The sequence below is a fragment of the Pongo pygmaeus genome, chromosome 14, assembly GCF_028885625.2.
Source record: "Pongo pygmaeus isolate AG05252 chromosome 14, NHGRI_mPonPyg2-v2.0_pri, whole genome shotgun sequence".
NCBI classification, from domain to species: domain Eukaryota; kingdom Metazoa; phylum Chordata; class Mammalia; order Primates; family Hominidae; genus Pongo; species Pongo pygmaeus.
Window position 1 is genome coordinate 58,255,609 of NC_072387.2, and position 18,061 is coordinate 58,273,669.

The following is an 18,061-nucleotide window of genomic DNA, read 5'->3' on the forward strand; positions in this document are numbered from 1 at the left end:
CTCACAAATTAGCTACCTAATAATCACACAGAAAAACACTATTTACAAGAATGAGGCCAACACACCATACTGTTTCAAGTTCAGAAGAGAACAGAAAGGTCATCTATCTACTCTACTGGTTTTCCAACATATTTAGCAATACAATTTTTCAGACTACTAAAGTAAACCAATAAAAGATATGACTTGGCACTTTAACTTCATCTGGGGAAAAAATTGTTTGAAAATCTCCTGAAATGTGTCCCCAACTGAAGTATAAACCTGGAGTATAAACCATGCCCTATGCCCATCCTAACTTTGCAACTACATAGAAGAAAACAGGCTTAGCGATCTGGTGATTCATTCAAGTTCAAAGATCTTGTATGTGGCATTGCTTGGTGTTGTCACAGAGGAATAGAAGCACTGGTTGTAGCTTATGCAAAATCAAGATGTTTCCTATTAGGTCATGCAAATTGAAGACATCACATCTTTTTGCCCTAAAATAATAGCAGGCACCTGAATTCACATACCCTTCAAAAGAGGATATCGATGAATAAATAAAATAAAACTACACATATAACCCACACCCCTTCAGCATTACTAAGAGTCAGAGAACACTAAAAATTTCCATTATCTGTAAGAGGAGAAAAAATTAAATTCTAGCTTTTGTCTGGACCTCTTGTCTCAAGACTGCGTAAAAGCAGAGAAGGGGAGAGGGCAGTCCACTTTAGTGGGAGAGACTATATAGCCTGTAAAGCATAAAATATTCTCTGAACCTTTACAGAAAATTTTGCTGATCCTTTTACTACAGCATGAGCTTCATTTAAGAGATGACTGGGGAAACTTCAGCAACAGGATTGATAAACAAGCATTTAATGTATTTAATTGTATATCAAGGACTAACACAAACATGGAGATAAGAGTGGAAAAAGAATTTGTAAATGTTATAGGTTTTAGGAAAATAGAAATATTGCAAACTTCAAAAATTGGAGGATAGAAGCTGGGCCTAAGAGCTGAGCCCACCTACCAGCCCATTTCCCACTCTGGAAGTGAGGAGGCCTCCCAGCTGGAGGTGTCTGCAGATGCTGTGTGTGAGAACAAAGTCTGGCTACTGCCCAGCCTGGCAGTAACAGTAACTAGATTTACCTAGAAACAAGGGTCTCAAAGCATAACACCAATATGTGTAGGCTACAATGGAAAATAACCCTTCAGACCAAGATCCAGGAAATTCTCAAAAGAGAAAAGACAGTCAACAGATGCCAATACTGAGATGACACACATATTGGAATTATCTGACAAGGACTTGATAAGATTTTAAAGTAACTATCATAAAAATGCACTGGTGAACAATTATGAACACACTTGAAACAAATTTAAAATGGGAACTCTCAGCAAAAAAACCCGACATGATGGGGGGAAAAAATAAATGAACCCAAAGATACATCAATAGAAATCATCCAAACTGAATAACAGAAAAAAAAAAAAAAAGATTAAAGAGAAATTAACTCTCAGGAACTTCCAGCACAATAACAATAGATCTAATATTTGTGTCTTCAGAGTCCCTACAAGGAAAGGCGGAGCTGAAAAAATATGAAGAAATATGTTCCAAATTTGGCAAAATAGGTAAGTCTAGAATCAGATTAAAAAATGGGAGGTTGAGGCAAGAAAAGAGAAAATAGAATAAGCTCATGCATCATTGCACAGGTAAGAGACAGAAGTAAAAAAAATATCATTTAAAACTGTCAAAACAGTAAAAAAGAAGACAGCATTAAAAAGGTGTAACAATAAAGGTAACCACTAGAACAAAAATAAAAACCTCCTCCCCAAATACCAAAAGAAAATTGAAAAAGACAAAAGTATGCTTAGCAGAGAAAAAAAAAAACAGGGACATTATTTCACAAAATGACAGTTCAAATCAATCTATCAACCTATGTGAATGGGCCTAACTAACCTATTAAAAAAAAAAAGATTTTCAAATTGGCCCTGGCTCTCAAAACAAAATCCAATTCCATGCTGTATACAAGAGACACATAAAACAAAGAATTTGGAAAGGCTAAAAATAAAGGGATGAGTAAAAGTATGCCAAGTAAATGATAAAAAGAAAGCTGAGGTTGTAATCCTGTTAAAAGACCAGTAGAATTTAAGCTAAAAAGCATTACAAAGAAAAAAGGATATTTTACAAAGTTAAATCCCACAATTTATCATGAAAATACAACAGTTATAAACATCTATTAACCAAATAGCCCTGCAATCACTGTTTTAAAGCACAGAATAAACACACACACACACACACACAAATATATGTAAAAACATACTAATAATAGGAGGTTTTAACATACTACTGCCATATGAGGGAAGTCAAATAGGCAAAAAATAAAGGTATAACTCTTATGAATATATATTGAACTTTATACCCTGATAATGGCAACTACAACTTGCACATGTACAAATATCTTATTAGGTTCAAAGAAAACATCAATAAATTACCTAAGTTAGAAACATTATAAGCCTATCACAAGGTAATAAACTTATACATTAATAAAATGAAAACCAAAAAGGCTTTTCTATATAGAAATTTAATAGCCTTATATTAAACAGCTCTTAGGTGAAAACACACACACACACACACACAGACACACACACACACACACACAAAAAAAACCCAGAAAAACCCAACAACAAAATTTCTAGTTTTCTTTTCTTTTTGAGACAGAGTCTCACTCTGTCACCTGGGCTGGGATGCAGTAGCACAACCTTGGCTCACTGCAATCTCTGCCTCCTAAGTTCAAGTGATTCTCCTGCCTCAGTGCCCCATGTAGCTGGGATTACAGGCGCGCGCCATCACACCCAGCTAATTTTTGTGTTTTTAGTAGAAATGGGGTTTCACAATGTTGGCCAGGCTGGTCTCAAACTCCTGACCTCAGGTGATCGGCCCGTCTCAGCCTCCCAAAGTGCTGGGATTACAGGCATGAGCCAAAATGCCTGGCCTGAACTCAACAAAATTGCCACTCAATTGAACTCAAAAATGCCACACATCAGAATCTATGAGATTTAAAACAGTGATTAAAGGAAAATTCATAGCCTTACAAATTTATACAAATTTGTCTGAACCCACAGAATGCACAACAGCAAGAGTGAATGAACAATGGTGTAAACTATGGATTTTGGGTGATTATGATGAGTCAATGAAAAATACAAAAGTAATGAGATAAAGAACAGGAAAATCATAGATCTAACTAATAAACTGAAACCCTGGTTCTCTGAAAAAAACAAAAAACAAACAAAAAAAACAACTAAGAAACAGAAAAAGTCCTACCTAACTTAATTAGAAAAGAGCAGGGAGGGGGCACAAATACACAAAATGAGAAATGATAAAATAACCCTTAAAATAATAAATTAGAACAAAAAACTACCCTGCACACTTTAATGCAAATAAACGTAGATGCAATGAATAATTTACTAGAACAACAGTTGATACAAATTGACCTCCTTTAGAAAGCGCTTAAACAAGCCAACTTCCATATCAAAAATAAAGAAAATTATCATGAAACTAACTCCACAAAAAAATACCAAAACCCCAAAGGATTTAAGAGGGAAACTATCAAATCTTCAAAGGTCAGATAGACTCGATGCTATATAAATTGTTCCAGAGAACAGAAAAAGAAGGAAGCATAACATTAACACTTAAACTTTAATAAAACAATAAAAGTATAAAACCTAATACATCATGATTATAGCACCATTAACTACCTGTATTAACATAATTAAATTTAATATTAATATTTGTAATTAATGTAAATTATTGCCTAATAAATTGAACAAAAGCTAAACTGCAAACCAGTATCACTTATGTGAATGCTGATGTAAAAATGTGAAATAAAATATTATTAACAGAATCACATACTACATTGAGAAACTAACATATAATGATCAAGTGAGATGATTCAAAGAATGCAAGGATGGTTCAATTTTTAAAAATATCATTAATATAAGTTTTATTAATAGATTTAAGGAGAAAAATAATAGAATTTTCTCTATAGACACTGAAAAATTCATCACATTTTTTCAGTGTCCTTGACAGAACACCCAAAAAAGGAATGTACAGATATTTCTCTAACATAAAACATCTATAGTTCAGACAAAATGTAGATACAATTTAAAAAAATTGATGAATTTGATTATATACAAAAAGTTCACATGGCAAAACATCATAGTCAAAGACAAAAGACAAACTAGGGAAGTATTTTAAGTATGGCAGAGCTAATATCCTTAATATATAAAGAACTCTTAAAACCTAAGAAAAAGACCAAAAATCCTACAGAAAAACAGACAGTAAATATGACTAGTCTGTTCGCAAAGATACAAATTAAAATGGCCCTTAAACAAATGAAATAATGTTCAACATCATTCATAAAAAGTAAAATGCAAATTAAAACTGAGATACTATTTCTCACCTATCAGATGAGCAAAAATTTTAAATGTGACAACACACTCTATTGGCAAGGATACTGAGAAAGTCACTTTCACTTTTGAATGCATACTGCATACACTACATAACAGATAAAGGAGTCGAAAAATGTCGTTTAAAACTATCAAAACAGTAAAAAAGAAAAGATATAAGAATAAGGGCAACCACAATAAAGGCAACCACTAGAACAAGAATACAAACCTTCCCAAATACCAAGGCAAAATAGCACAACCCTTATAGCAGGGAATTGGGCAGTATGCAATGAAATTACAAATGCATTCACTCTTGACCCAGCAATCCTGCTTCTAAGAATATACCCTGAAGATACACCTCCAATAATATGAAAACACACAATAGTCATTGGAATAATACTTTCACATTTGCAAAATTCAGGAAATAGCCTAAATGCCTATCCATAATAGTGTGTTTAAATAAACTGTGTCCACAAAACAGAATCCTGTGCAAAACGACATGATGCCTTAAGATGTTTCTCCATTACATGGTCACTACTATTAGCAGAAAACTATTTTTTTTTTCTAACTAATATAATAATGAAATTGTAGACTGAGATCAACTAATGGTTTTCAGTGGGGTCTCCATGACAATATCTCAAAGGCTGGGAGAAGGTAAGCTACAGCTGGGTGTTAGGCACCCTGAAACTGCAGACACTCATACTCTCTAATTTTTTACTTTTAGAGATGGGGTCCCAGTATGTTGCCTAGGCTGGGCTTGAACTCCTGGGCTCAAGTGATTTTCTTGCCTTTGATCTATATTAGCCTTTGAGCTATCAATCCAAAATAAAAATTTGACCATTTATTCCCTGGCTCCTTATCTGCTACACAAAAAGGAGATGTAGTTCTTTAGACAAGACTATATGATCTAGAATCTATTAAATCTCTGCCTTATTTTTTCCCCACATTTGTTCCACAGTTTATGCTTCTATCACACTACTTTAATTTTATTTATTTATTTTTTTAACACAGCATCTCGCTCTGTTGCCCACGTGGGAGTGCAGTGGCGTGATCTCGGTGCATTGCAACCTCCACCTCCCCGACTCAAGTGATTCTCCTGCCCCAGCCTCCCAAGTAGCTGGGATTACAGGCACGCACCACGATGCCCACCTAATTTTTGTATTTTTAGTAGAGACGGGGTTTTGCTATGTTGGCCGGGCTGGTCTCAAACTCCTGACCTCAAGTGATCCGCCGTCCTCAGCCTTCCAAAGTGCTAGGATTACAAATGTGAGCCACCGTGCCCACCATCATCATACTGCTTTTAAAAACTCCTTTGTTGGTTCTTCTTCCCTTGCTGCCATTCCTGAAATGTCGGGAATTCCTGAGTTACATTTTTAGCCCTCCTTCTGAAATACAGCCTCCCCCAGGCGATCTCATTCAATGCCCAGGTTTTCATCAATCCCTTAAATACTGACAAATCCAAAATCTGTATTGTCTTTCGCTTTTGGAAAATACCACCACTGAGGAACAACAAGTTCCAAGTTCTACTCACTTTATTTCCTAACACTCAAAAGTTTTTTCTCCCTTAACCATTCCTATTATTGCAATTTAGTAATAGTCCATGCCTTCATCAACTTCCCTAAACCTATTATGATAGCAAAATACATCTACCTACAGTCAAACTTTCCCTACTTCAAACCTTCCATACCTTTGCTGTGCTATTTGTCTGTTACAGATAATTTTATCTGTATAAAACAGAAATATCATTTCCTGATTTAAAAAATCTACAATGACTCTGCACTCATTACAAGATAAACTTAAAACTCTTTTAACATAGAATCAAAAACTCATATAAAAAATTAGCAGGGAATGGTGGCGTGCACTGTAATCCCAGCTACTGGAGAGGCTGAGGCAGGAGAATCCCTTGAACCCGGGAGGCGGAGGTTGCAGTGAGCCTAGATCGCGCCACTGCACTCCAGCCTGAGTGACAGAGCAAGACTCCATCTCGGAAAAAAAAGCAAAAAAAAAAAAAAAAAAGAATCAAAGACTCTGCAAATTAACTCCTTAGCAAATGTATTAGGTTGTTATCTACCTGTATTCTCTTAAACCTCCATGTATTCTTGAGTCCTTAATATCTTCCCCCGTGTTCTTGAAATGACTTTCTCTCAACCTGTGAAAATCCTATTCATCCTAGTTATATGACGTGAGACAAATTACTTAAGTACCTCTGCTTCTTTTACAACGTTTGTAGATGATGGAGATAATGAGAGTACCAATCTCACAAGACTTCTGTAAGAATTAAATGGGTTAACATAGCAAAAGTGCTTAAAACAGTGCCTGGCAGATTTTAAACTCAATAAATGCTAACTATGAACACTATAATCTCTGACTCTCTCCCCACTTCTGTCTCCTTATAATGCTCGTCTCAAATGTTCCTTTGTCAACGAAGCTTTCTGCTTCACCAGCAAAATTATCTGTGCTTCCATAATATAGCACTTTGGTCATTGCTCTTACTTTTTTTCTTGTTGGCTTTCATACCATGTTTTGTGTTTATGTGCTCGTGGTATGATTTTTTTTTTTTTTTCACTGTGAGCCTATGGATTACACTGAATATGTGATCATGGTATGAAAAAGCACAGGCCTTGGACCTGGCTTCAGTTCTCAGGTATGGCTCTCATTCATTGCATGACCTTAGAAAGATTATTTAACTTTACTGGGTTTCAATCTCTGTATTTGTAAAACAGGAGAATAAAACTTATCTCACAAGGATACTGGTAAGATAAAAGGAGTCTACAGAGAGATCCAGCACAGCAATTTCTTGACATAAGTTCTTTCCTTTTAACTCTTTTTACGTTTTTAATGTTAAGGTCTTAGACGGCACGGTCTCTTTATGTCTTATCACTGAGTGTACGATTCATGGCACAATTCTGGCTTTAAGTGGAACAATTTGTGAGTGTTTGCTAAACTTGACTAATATACCTGTAACTACAGTACACTGCCACTTTAATACCCCAGCTTTCACATAAACACAACCAACAGATGGTGAAAGCTTTTATTTGCCTAAAATTAATTCTATAATGTTCTGGGGGAAAGTCCTGAGGCAAACAGCAGATATTTTGCTTATTCCCCTTTTAATCTTTGCTGTCAGAAAGCTTACAACTAAACTTAACTTTCAATAGCAACAACTAAATTTCTGTAAAAATTTTACTTTTTCCTTTACAGATATTATCTTACATGTCTTTTGTTAAGTCACTTTATATCCATTTTGGAAATAAGACAGCATATAAACATGTTTTACTTCATTTTAATGACATTTTAGGCTGTGTCAAACACGAAGTGACTTTAGTTACCTTTAAAAGATTCCATCCTAAGAGCTTAAAATCTGCAAATGAGCTAGAGTAATGTGATACAATTTTTATACACAAATTATATTGCCTTGTGAGAAAGGTAAGCAAAGATGTATTTTCTTTGTCCCAATGATAAATTACACATAATTCACAATTCTGCCACACATAGACACATATGTACGTACATGTTATGTGTATGTAAATAAAGATAAGATTACAAAAACACAAATATACAACAAATCAGAAAGAGATGTTAGAATAAAAGAAACTGGATCAACACTAGTCACCGAAATTTATCCACTGTTTTACTCCATGGAAAAGTAACAATTAACCTTACTGCATTTAGGAGAATTTTCAGATTGCCTAGATAGTATCAAACTTGCCAGAATGTCGACAGTAAATGCTTCACTAAATCTGAATATAATGAAAAAAAAAATCACCTAAAAATGCCTTGCATTTAAAACTATATATTCTTCAATACTATATCTAAAAAGGCTGTAGCATAAAAAGGCAGCATGGTTTTGTGACAAGTACCCAAGACCTGTTATGAGAAGACTTCAGTATGAATATTGACTCTGACCCTTACTAGCTCTTCCACTTTAGATAAGTCATTTAACCTCTCTCTGAGAGTCTGTTTCTTCTCATTCTATAAAATTGGGGGAATAATATCTAGCCTATCTGTTGTAAGAACCAGTGAGATTTTTTTAAAAAGTAAGGTGTTTCATGAGGTTTTACTGCTTTACAAATATTAAGGCTTAAAAACACTACTTAATAATGACAGAAATAAACTACATATGCAGTAATTTCTCAAAAGTGAGCATTTTTGCTGTCTGGCTGTTACTGCTTACAGATTTAAGCTATAAACCTAATTTAAGCTTAATCCTATTTCTGAAAACTGTAAATACATTGTCGAAACTTGACAAGTTGATAAAATGTATGCTGACACTTACATAAAAACCCTTTCAGTCCCATCAAGAGCAAAATCTCACATTTAAGCTGCGTCTTAACTTACGTTTATATCCGTATGGTATATGAGGACACATAAAGCTGGCAAAATCTGAGGAAAGAAAATAAACAATACTTAACATTAGTTAATTAATATGTCTGTAAAAATAAACAACTTTGACATAAAAAGCAGGTAAATATGGTTTGTAGGGCGAGAAAGACAATGTTAAATTTGTCTGAATATCTTTTAGGAAAATGAAAATCTGATAAATTCAATCTAAAAAAACCAAAAACATATTTCAAACGTTAAACTGAAATACGTTCAATTAACAAGTTAAAATATCCAAATAAATCTGGCAGAAGTTAATGTACCTTAAAAGAAAAACATTTGTTTTTAATAACCTTCTTTATGGCATAAAATGTCAAGTGGAAAAAATGGAGATGCAAGTATACAGTTACAGCTATTTAAGAAAAGCCACACTTAAAACTGCCATAATTGTCTCACTTACCTGCTTAAGGTAAAAATACGATTTTACTTAATAAGCTACTTAAGTCAAATTAAAGTTTTCAACTTCAGCTTTAGTCAAGAAAATTCGAACCAGTACAAAGTACAAAGCTTTGCTTGTTAAATTCAAGCCCCAGAGATCTCTTTTTAAAATCTAGGAGAAAGGGAGCAGGGGGTTGTAGGAAATCACACAAAATACCTTTGCATAGCAACAAAAAGTAGCAGGTGCTAGAGAAAGATGTCCATTATAAAGATACACAGTTGGCCAAGTGTGGTGGCTCATGCTTGTAATCCCACCACTTTGGGAGGGCGAGGTGGGTGGACTGCTTGATGCCAGGAGTTCAAGACCAGCTGGCGAACATGGTGAAAACCCATTTCTACTAAAAATACAAAAATTAGCCTGGCATGGTGGCACATGCCTGAGACATGAGAATCGCTTGAACCCTGGAGGTGGAGGTTGCAGTGGGCAAAGATCATGCCACTGCACTCCAGCTTGGGAAACAGAGCGAGACTGTCTCAAAAAAAAAAAAAAAAAAAAAGAGATAACACAGTCAACAGTGAATAAAGGTTATGTAGGATTTTTTTTTTAAATGCAAAGTACTCGGATCTATTTACATACCAAATGTAAATAAAAAAGTTTTTACTTTGTTTTAATTAGTAGATTTAACAAAAAATATGTCACACTTTTAAGAACTCCAATTTTGTCAGAAATAAATTAGAGTTAGGCCGGGGGCAGTGGCTCACACCTGTAATCCCAGCACTTTGGGATACTGAGGTGAGCAGATCACTTCAGGTCAGGAGTTCGAGACCAGCCTGGCCAACACAGTGAAACCTCATCTCTACTAAAAATACAAAAACTAGCCGGGTGTGGTGGCGCTGACCTGTAATCCCAGCTACTCAGGAGGCTGAGGCACGAGACTCGCTTGAACCCAGGAGGCAGAGGCTGCAGTGAGCTGAGATCATGCCACTGCACTCCAGCCTGGGCAATAGAACAAGACTGTCTCAAAAGAAGAAGGAGAAGAAGAATAAAAATCAATTGGACTTAAAGCAAACTCATTCAAGAACATTTGCATGTAAGTATACTAGTTTTGCCTGTAGCAACCCCCTTTTATAGCTTTAAACCAACAATGCAATACAGTAATAAAACTTTGAGATTGTTTTCCTTTTGTATTTTTCTCTCTGAATTTTTATATTTTCTTTTTATGCAGACAATAAAAAAAAATAGGCATTAGGATGAACTGACATTCTTTCAGGTACAGTAAGACACTCAAACTTTTATTTCATAGGAGTCAGTAATTAAATATGGTACGTTACTTTTAAAACCTTACACCTGTGGCCGGGCATGGTGGCTCACGCCTGTAATCCCAGCACTTTGGGAGGCTGAGGCAGGCAGATCACAAGGTCAGGAGATCGAGACCATCCTGGCTAACATGGTGAAACCCCGTCTCTACTAAAAATACAAAAAAATTAGCCGGGCATGGTGGCGGGTGCCTGTAGTCCCAGCTACTCAGGAGGCTGAGGCAGGAGAATGGTGTGAACCCGAGAAATGGAGCTTGCTGTGAGCCAAGATCATGCCACTGCACTCCAGCCTGGGCGATAGAGCAAGACTCCGTACCAAACAAACAAACAAACAAAAAACTCACACCTGCAATGAAATCAGTATATGTGTTATTTTGTCTCCTGTACATGAATTCCTAAAGTACAAACATAGGGAAAATATGCCATCTGGCCTTTACAATTCTTCATTTACCTCCTGAACTGTCTCCATAGGCGGTGGGGGATCCTTATTCCTGCAGAGATTGACAATGACCCATGTGACGTTCCGAAGGAAGGTGATGGGGATGGAGGGATTGATGAAGGACAGAAGAGGTTTGACAACTCCCAGTGATATGACATAATCTCTACATTGAGGACCATCACCTACAGAAATGAAAATTGTATTTAAAAAAAACTTACATTCAGGATGAGAAAGTCTGAAATGTATGTAATGGCTCATATGGGAACACTGACGTTCTATGTTTCCTCACCATTAGTCAAAGGCATCAAGTGTTGTTTCTCCAGATTTTGATTTGGGGAACATAAATTTAACCTACCAATGCTAACAGCAAACTGTATATCCTTTTCAAAGAGTATCATCTTAAGTCAGTACTTATGAGGCAAGAAGAGAATCAACCCACATTAAATTCAGAGGAAACATAGTATGCAATGGCTATGCCAATGTAGGAAAAAAGTTAATTTAGATTCTTAAGAGGATTCCTTTCAAACCACTTACCTATAATGTTTCCCAAAGCCCATACTGCTTGTTCACAAACATTCTGATGTGGTGAATGAAGAAGTCTCAGAAAAAGAGGTACTGCATCTGCAATAAAGAAAAACTAATATTTATACTAGCAACATGTTGAAGAGTTTATAGATTTCAGATCAAAGAAACTGATCAAATACAGAGCCTGGCACATTGTAGCTGGAAGAACGAATGTGGCAAATATCTTTACCCTAAAAAGAATCAATTTCAGTATTTTCCCCTAGTAATAGTCAAGTAACATACCAATTGGCAGTATCTAAAAGTTGCTATCATATCATTAACAAAAAGAAAGCAACAGCATGAAATCCTTCCTAAAATCCATTAAAAAAAAAAAAAAAAGTTCCTACCCCAAACATGTAACCTTAAAATGTAATGCTTTAGTCTACGTAATCTCAATTCCTGATATGGGGATTAACCAAAGAACTGATCAATCTCATATCAGGTCTATGTTATACTTTAAAATAATTTCTCATAATCCTTACTCTTTACAGAATTTATACATTATACCCATTTCCAGCATAAGCTAGATCACTTTTTAAAAATTTCAATCAACTGTGTACTACCTCTAAGATTTTTCTTTTTTGCTGTATCTGTGTATTACTTGTATTATTTACTTAAAATTTAAATTAAAATTAATTCAGTTTTAACAACTTTACTGAGATATAATTACAATAAATTTACATTTAAGTGTGTAATTCAATGACATTTCATATTTATACAGAGTTGTGAGGACATCACCACAATATAATTTTATAACATTTCCATGACCTCAAAAGAAATCTTGGCTGGGTACGATGGCTCACGCCTGTAATGCTAACACTTTGGGAGGCCGAGGCAGGTGGATCACGAGGTCAGGAGTTCAAGACCAGCCTGGCCAAGATGGTGAAACCCTGTCTCTACTAAAAATACAAAAATTAGCCGCGCGTGGTGGTGGGCGCCTGTAATCCCAGCTACTTCGGAGGCTGAGGCAGAGAACTGCTTGAACCAGGGAGACGGAGGTTGCAGTGAGCCGAGATCACGCCACTGCACTCTAGCCTGGGTGACAGAGCAAGACTCCGTCTCAAAAAAAAAAAAAAAAAAAAAAAAAAAATCTCATACACACTGGGCACAGTGGCTCACACCTATAATCTCAGTACTTTGGGAAGCGAGGCAGGCAGATCACGAGGTCAAGAGGTTGAGACCATCCTGGCCAACATAGGGAAACCCCGTCTCTAATAAAAATACAAAAATTAGCTGGACATGGTGGTGTGCGCCTGTAGTCCCAGCTACTTGGGAGGGTGAGGCAGGAGAATTGCTTGAACCCGGGAGACGGAAGTTGCAGTGAGCTGAGATCACGCCACTGTACTCCAGCCTGGCGACAGAGCAAGACTCCGTCTTAAAAAAAAAAAAAAAAGAAAAAAGAAAAAAGAAAAATCTCATACTTAAGGCAGTCATTCCACATTTGTTCCTCTGCCACACATTCCCCAAGCCACAGGCAACCATTAAATATCTGCTTTCTGTCTTTACAGATTTGCCTATTCTGGACATGTCTTACAAATGAAATCATACTGTGTTTTTTGGGGGGTCTGACTTCACTTAACATTTTTCAGGTTCATCCATGTTGTAACAGGTAATGGTACTTCATTCTTTTACTGCTGAATTGTATTCCATTGTATATACCACATTCACTTTATCCACTCATCAGTTAACGAACATTTGGGTTAGTTATGAATAACACTGCTGTGAATATTTATGTACAAATCTTTGTATGAATATGTTTTCATATCTTTTGGTTTCACCTAGGAGTAGAACTCCTGGGTCATATGATAAGTCTTTTTATTTTTTTGAGATGGAGTCTCGCTCTGTCACCCAGGCTGGAGTGCAGCGGCGCGATCTCGGCTCACTGCAAGCTCCGCTTCCCGGGTTCACGCCATTCTCCCGCCTCAGCCTCCTAAGCAGCTGGGACTACAGGCACCCGCCACCATGCCCGGCTAATTTTGTTTTCGTATTTTTAGTAGAGACAGGGTTTCACCATGTTAGCAAGGATGGTCTTGATCTCCTGACCTCGTGATCCACCCGCCTCAGCCTCCCAAAGTGCTGGGACTACAGGCGTGAGCCACCACACCCAGCCTTTGTTTGTTTTTGAGATAGGGTCTCACTCTGTTGCCTAGGCCGGAATGCAGTGTGCAGTCTCGGCTCACTGCAACCTCTGCCTCCCGGGCTCAAGCGATCCTCTCGCCTCTGTCTCCTGAGTAGGTGGGACTATAGGCGTGCGCCACCATGCAATGCTAATTTTTAAATATTTTGCAGAGACACAATTTCATCATGTCACCTAGGCTGTTCTTGAACTCCTGAACTCAAGTGATCTGCTTGCCTTAGCCTCCCAAAGTGCTGGGATTAGAGGCGTGAGCCACCCGTGGGTCTGGTGAGAATAGTATTCTCAATACATGATTCAATGTAACTTACTGCCCATATCACATGCTACTTAAAATCACCTTGATTACCACACCTAAAATTAGCTAAGCATCCCATACTATAATAACGTACGTGGTGATATCTAGTACTTTTCTAAAGAGCTTGTGTCAGTGTCATTTAACAATAATTATTAGCCCATCTTGAGGAAAATAAAATTTAAAATATGTCATAAGCTAAAAGGCAGAAGCCATTCAGCATCTTGAAGATATCAGAAACGGAATTTAAAATCCTGTTATCACACCATGATGTCTACTCCAAAAGATAAAACTCTACTCTTCTTTTAATAACCACAATTAAAATTTTTTCATGACAGATTAATGACGGCTATGAAAAAGATATCGGTCATCAAAAGTAACTTATAAAAGTCATCATTTTAAAAATGTTACAAGATAAAATTTCTTTATTACAAAACTCTACTTCCTTGCCATCATTAAAACATAGAAAGTTCAGACAATAAGGAATTTACTTACTAGACTGCACAACAGCTTGAGTCTGTGCAGAAGTTCCTGATGCTATGTTAGTTAATGCCCAAGCAGCTTCAAACTGTAATGAAGGACTGTGAAAAGACAATAAAACATCTTTTTAGACACATAACTACCACTTAAATTCATGAATCTTAAGACTGGTAAGATATGGCTATCCTTTGCCTTGTCCTTGAATTTCACCTTGTTATAATCCAATTGCCTGCTAGCCAACCCTACTTTTTTTTTTTTGAGATGGAGTCTCCCTCCATCACCCAGGCGGGAGTGCAGTGGCGCCATCTTGACTCATTGCAATCTCCGCCTCTGGGGTTCAAGTGATTCTCGTCTCTGCCTCCCAAGTAGCTGGGATTACAGGTGCACACCACCACACCTGGCTCATTTTTGTACTTTTAGTAGAGATAGGGTTTCATTATGTTGGCCAGGCTGGTCCTGAACCTCTGACTTCAGGTGATCTGCCCACCTCGGCTTCCCAAAGTGCTGGGATTATAGGCATGAGCCACTGTACCCAGAAGCCATCTCTACTTAAAAAATCTCTTTGGCTCCCAAAGCCAGTCACTATGAACCTGCTTCTTTATGTCCACTGGTATTACAACATTTAGCCAGTCATTATTTCCCTTGACTTTGACTGCCTCTCCACAGACACATCTCATCAATATATCATGTCGATTTTACCTCTTAAACATTTCTTACATTTATATAATCACTCCTAATATCAAGTGCTAGTTGAGGCCCTCATCATCTCACTTTAACCACTATCACAGGCTCTAGGCTGGTCTTAAAGCTAGAACCCCATCTGTCTCCATTACACTATCTGCTTTACATACTAGGGATATTACAAGGCTGTATAATTTTGTTAAAAAAACAAGATCATTATATTTCTGAATAGTAATGGAAGACCTCACAAAGAAAGTGACAACTGAACTAGCTTTTCAAAGATGGATTTAAAAAGAAAGGCAGTGACAGTGGGAAATAAAAAAGGTATCATGCATTGGAAGGATCATGATGTGTAGGAACGACAAGGATTAGATCAAGAGAGCTGAAACTAAGAAGCAAGTAACAGGGTGTTTGTGCGTGTGTGTGTGTGTGTGTTTCAGGATGGGAGTGAGGAGTGTATTCTACAGATATGCTACAGATGGGGCATTGAAAAAGGGAGGAAACAAAATAATGTTCAAATCAATGGTATGCCGAATGGCTAAAAAAGGTTAAAGGCTGATGTAGGAGAGACCTATTAAAAGACATGCTGGGGCTTACACCTGTAGTCCCAGCACTTTGGGAGGCTGAGGCAGGCAGATCACTTGAGCCCAGGAGTTCGAAACCAGCCTGGGCAACACGGTGAGACTCCATCTTTACAAAAAATTAAAAAATCAGCCAGATGTGGTGGTATACACCTGTAGTCCCAGCTACTTGGGAGGCTGGGCGGGGTTGGGATGGGGACATTGCTTGAGCCTAGGAGTTTGAGGCTTCAATGAGCTGTGATTGTGTCACTGCACTCCAGCCTGGGTGACAGAGTGAAACCCTGTCTCAAAAAAGACATAAAGGAAAGACCTGTTAAAAGGAAATGATCGATATTAAGTTAGGATAGCTGAAAGAGTACAAATTCCCTTAAGTGGAATACCAAGGTTGGGGGGGATTTAGTCAGCAAAAATTAGGATTAGACAAAGGTTAGGGAGTTCGAAGAAAAGCCTATAAACAGGGAAGAGAGCAAGCAAGGTTGTTAGTATCAAAAGGTTAAAGAAGTCCGGGCACGGTGGTTCACACCTGTAATCCCAGCACTTTGGGAGGCCAAGGCGGGTGGATTACCTGAGGTTGGGAGTTCGAAACCAGCCTGGCCAACATGGCAAAACCCCCTCTCTACTAAAAATACAAAAATTAGCTGGACATGATGGTGCATGCCTATAATCCCAGCTGCTCGGGAGGCTGAGGCAGGAGAATCCCTTGAACCCAGGAGGCGGAAGTTGCAGTGAGCTGAGATTGCACCACTGCACTACAGCCTGGGTGACAGAGCGAGATTCCATCTCAAAAAAAAAAAAAAAAAGAAAGAAAGAAAAAAAGAAAAAATGTTGAAGAGATCCAAGAATGAAAGGTTTTAAGAAGAATAAATGTCAGAGATACAGCAAATAGTGAGGATGGAATATATATACAGGTTAAAAAGATGGAACATATGAGAAAATGAAGTAGCAGAGAAGAACCATGAGGGCACTTTAAAAAGCTCATTAAAAATGTGTATTATGAAAAAACTCATGGATTTCAATTTTTTTGCACCAAAATAAACTCATACTAACTTTCTATACACGTCTGAACATGATCTAGTTTGAGGCACTAAGAGGGGTAAGGGGTAAGTCATCAATCTGAAAAGAGCCCCTAGAAGGAGAGCAACATGAATCCTGCTAAAATTAAAGCAAAAACAAACATCAAATTTATGGTGAAGCTTGGGTGAAATAATGGTGAACTCACTGATGTACTTAAAAGTTTATGGGGAAAATGCCCCCGAAGAAATCAGCAGTTTACAAATGGTTAACTCCTTTTAAGAAGGGACAAGTCGGCCGGGCATGGTGGCTCACGCCTGTAATCCCAGCACTTTAGGAGGCCGAGGCAAGTGGATCACGAGGTCAGGAGATCGAGACCATCCTGGCTAACATGGTGAAACCCTGTCTCTACTAAAAATACAAAAAATCAGCCGGGCATGGTGGCGGGCACCTGTAGACCCAGCTACTCGGGAGGCTGAGGCAGGAGAATGGTGTGAACCCGGGAGGCGGAGCTTGCAGTGAGCTGAGATCGTGCCACTGCACTCCAGCCTGGGCGACAGAGTGAGACTCTGTCACAAAAAAAAAAAAAAAAGGGACAAGTTGATGTTGAAGATGAAATCCACAGTGGCAAACAATCAACATCAATATCTGAGGAAAAAATTAATCTTGGTCGTGCCCTAACAGAAGATGATTGCTGATTAACAGCAGAAACAATAACCAATACCAGACATCTTGACTGGTTCAGCTTACACAATTATGACTGAAAAATTAAAGTTGAGCAAACTTTCCCCTTGATAGGTGTCAAAACTATTGTGCCCAGATAAGCCGTAGACAACAGCAGAGCTTTCAATGAAAATTTTAAACCAGAGGGATCAAGATCCTGAAGTATTTCTTCAAGGAATTGTAAGAGGAGATGAAACATGGCTTTCCCAGTATGATCCTAAAGACAAAGTACAATCAAAGTAAAAGTGGACTGGTCAGGAGGAAAGGTAATGACTAAAAAGTTTTTGGGGATGCTCAAGGTATTATTCTCGTTGACCTTCTAGAGGGCCAAAGAATGGTAACACCTGCTTATTACAAGAATGTTTTGAGAAAGTCAGCCAAAGCTTTAGCAGAAAAAAGCCTGAGAGAGCTTTACCAGAGAGTCTTTCTCCACCACAATGTTTCTGCTCATTCCTCTCATCAAACAAGAGCAATTTTGCAAGAGAATCAATAGGAAATCATTAGGTATCCACCTTACAGTTCTGACTTGGCCATCTTGTGACTTCTTTTTGTTTCCTAATCTTAAAAAACAACCTGTAAAGGGCATCTAGTTTTCTTCAGTTAATATCATGAAAAAGACTGTGCTGACATGGTTAAATTCCCAGGACCCTCAGTTCTTTAGG

At 37.6% G+C, this 18,061-nt stretch overlaps 1 protein-coding gene across 1 annotated transcript in view; it reads right to left on the reverse strand.

The window, feature by feature from the left end:
* The window catches only part of KPNA3 (karyopherin subunit alpha 3), a 91,930-nt gene that overhangs the window by 11,942 nt on the left and 61,927 nt on the right, over positions 1–18,061 (reverse strand). The window contains exons 7-10 of the mRNA XM_054446719.2: positions 14,419–14,504; positions 11,465–11,551; positions 10,943–11,112; positions 8,755–8,799 (exon numbers count right to left, since the gene is read on the reverse strand). Of these exons, the coding sequence (XP_054302694.1) occupies positions 8,755–8,799; positions 10,943–11,112; positions 11,465–11,551; positions 14,419–14,504 (388 nt within the window). The remainder of the gene's footprint in view (positions 1–8,754; positions 8,800–10,942; positions 11,113–11,464; positions 11,552–14,418; positions 14,505–18,061) is intronic.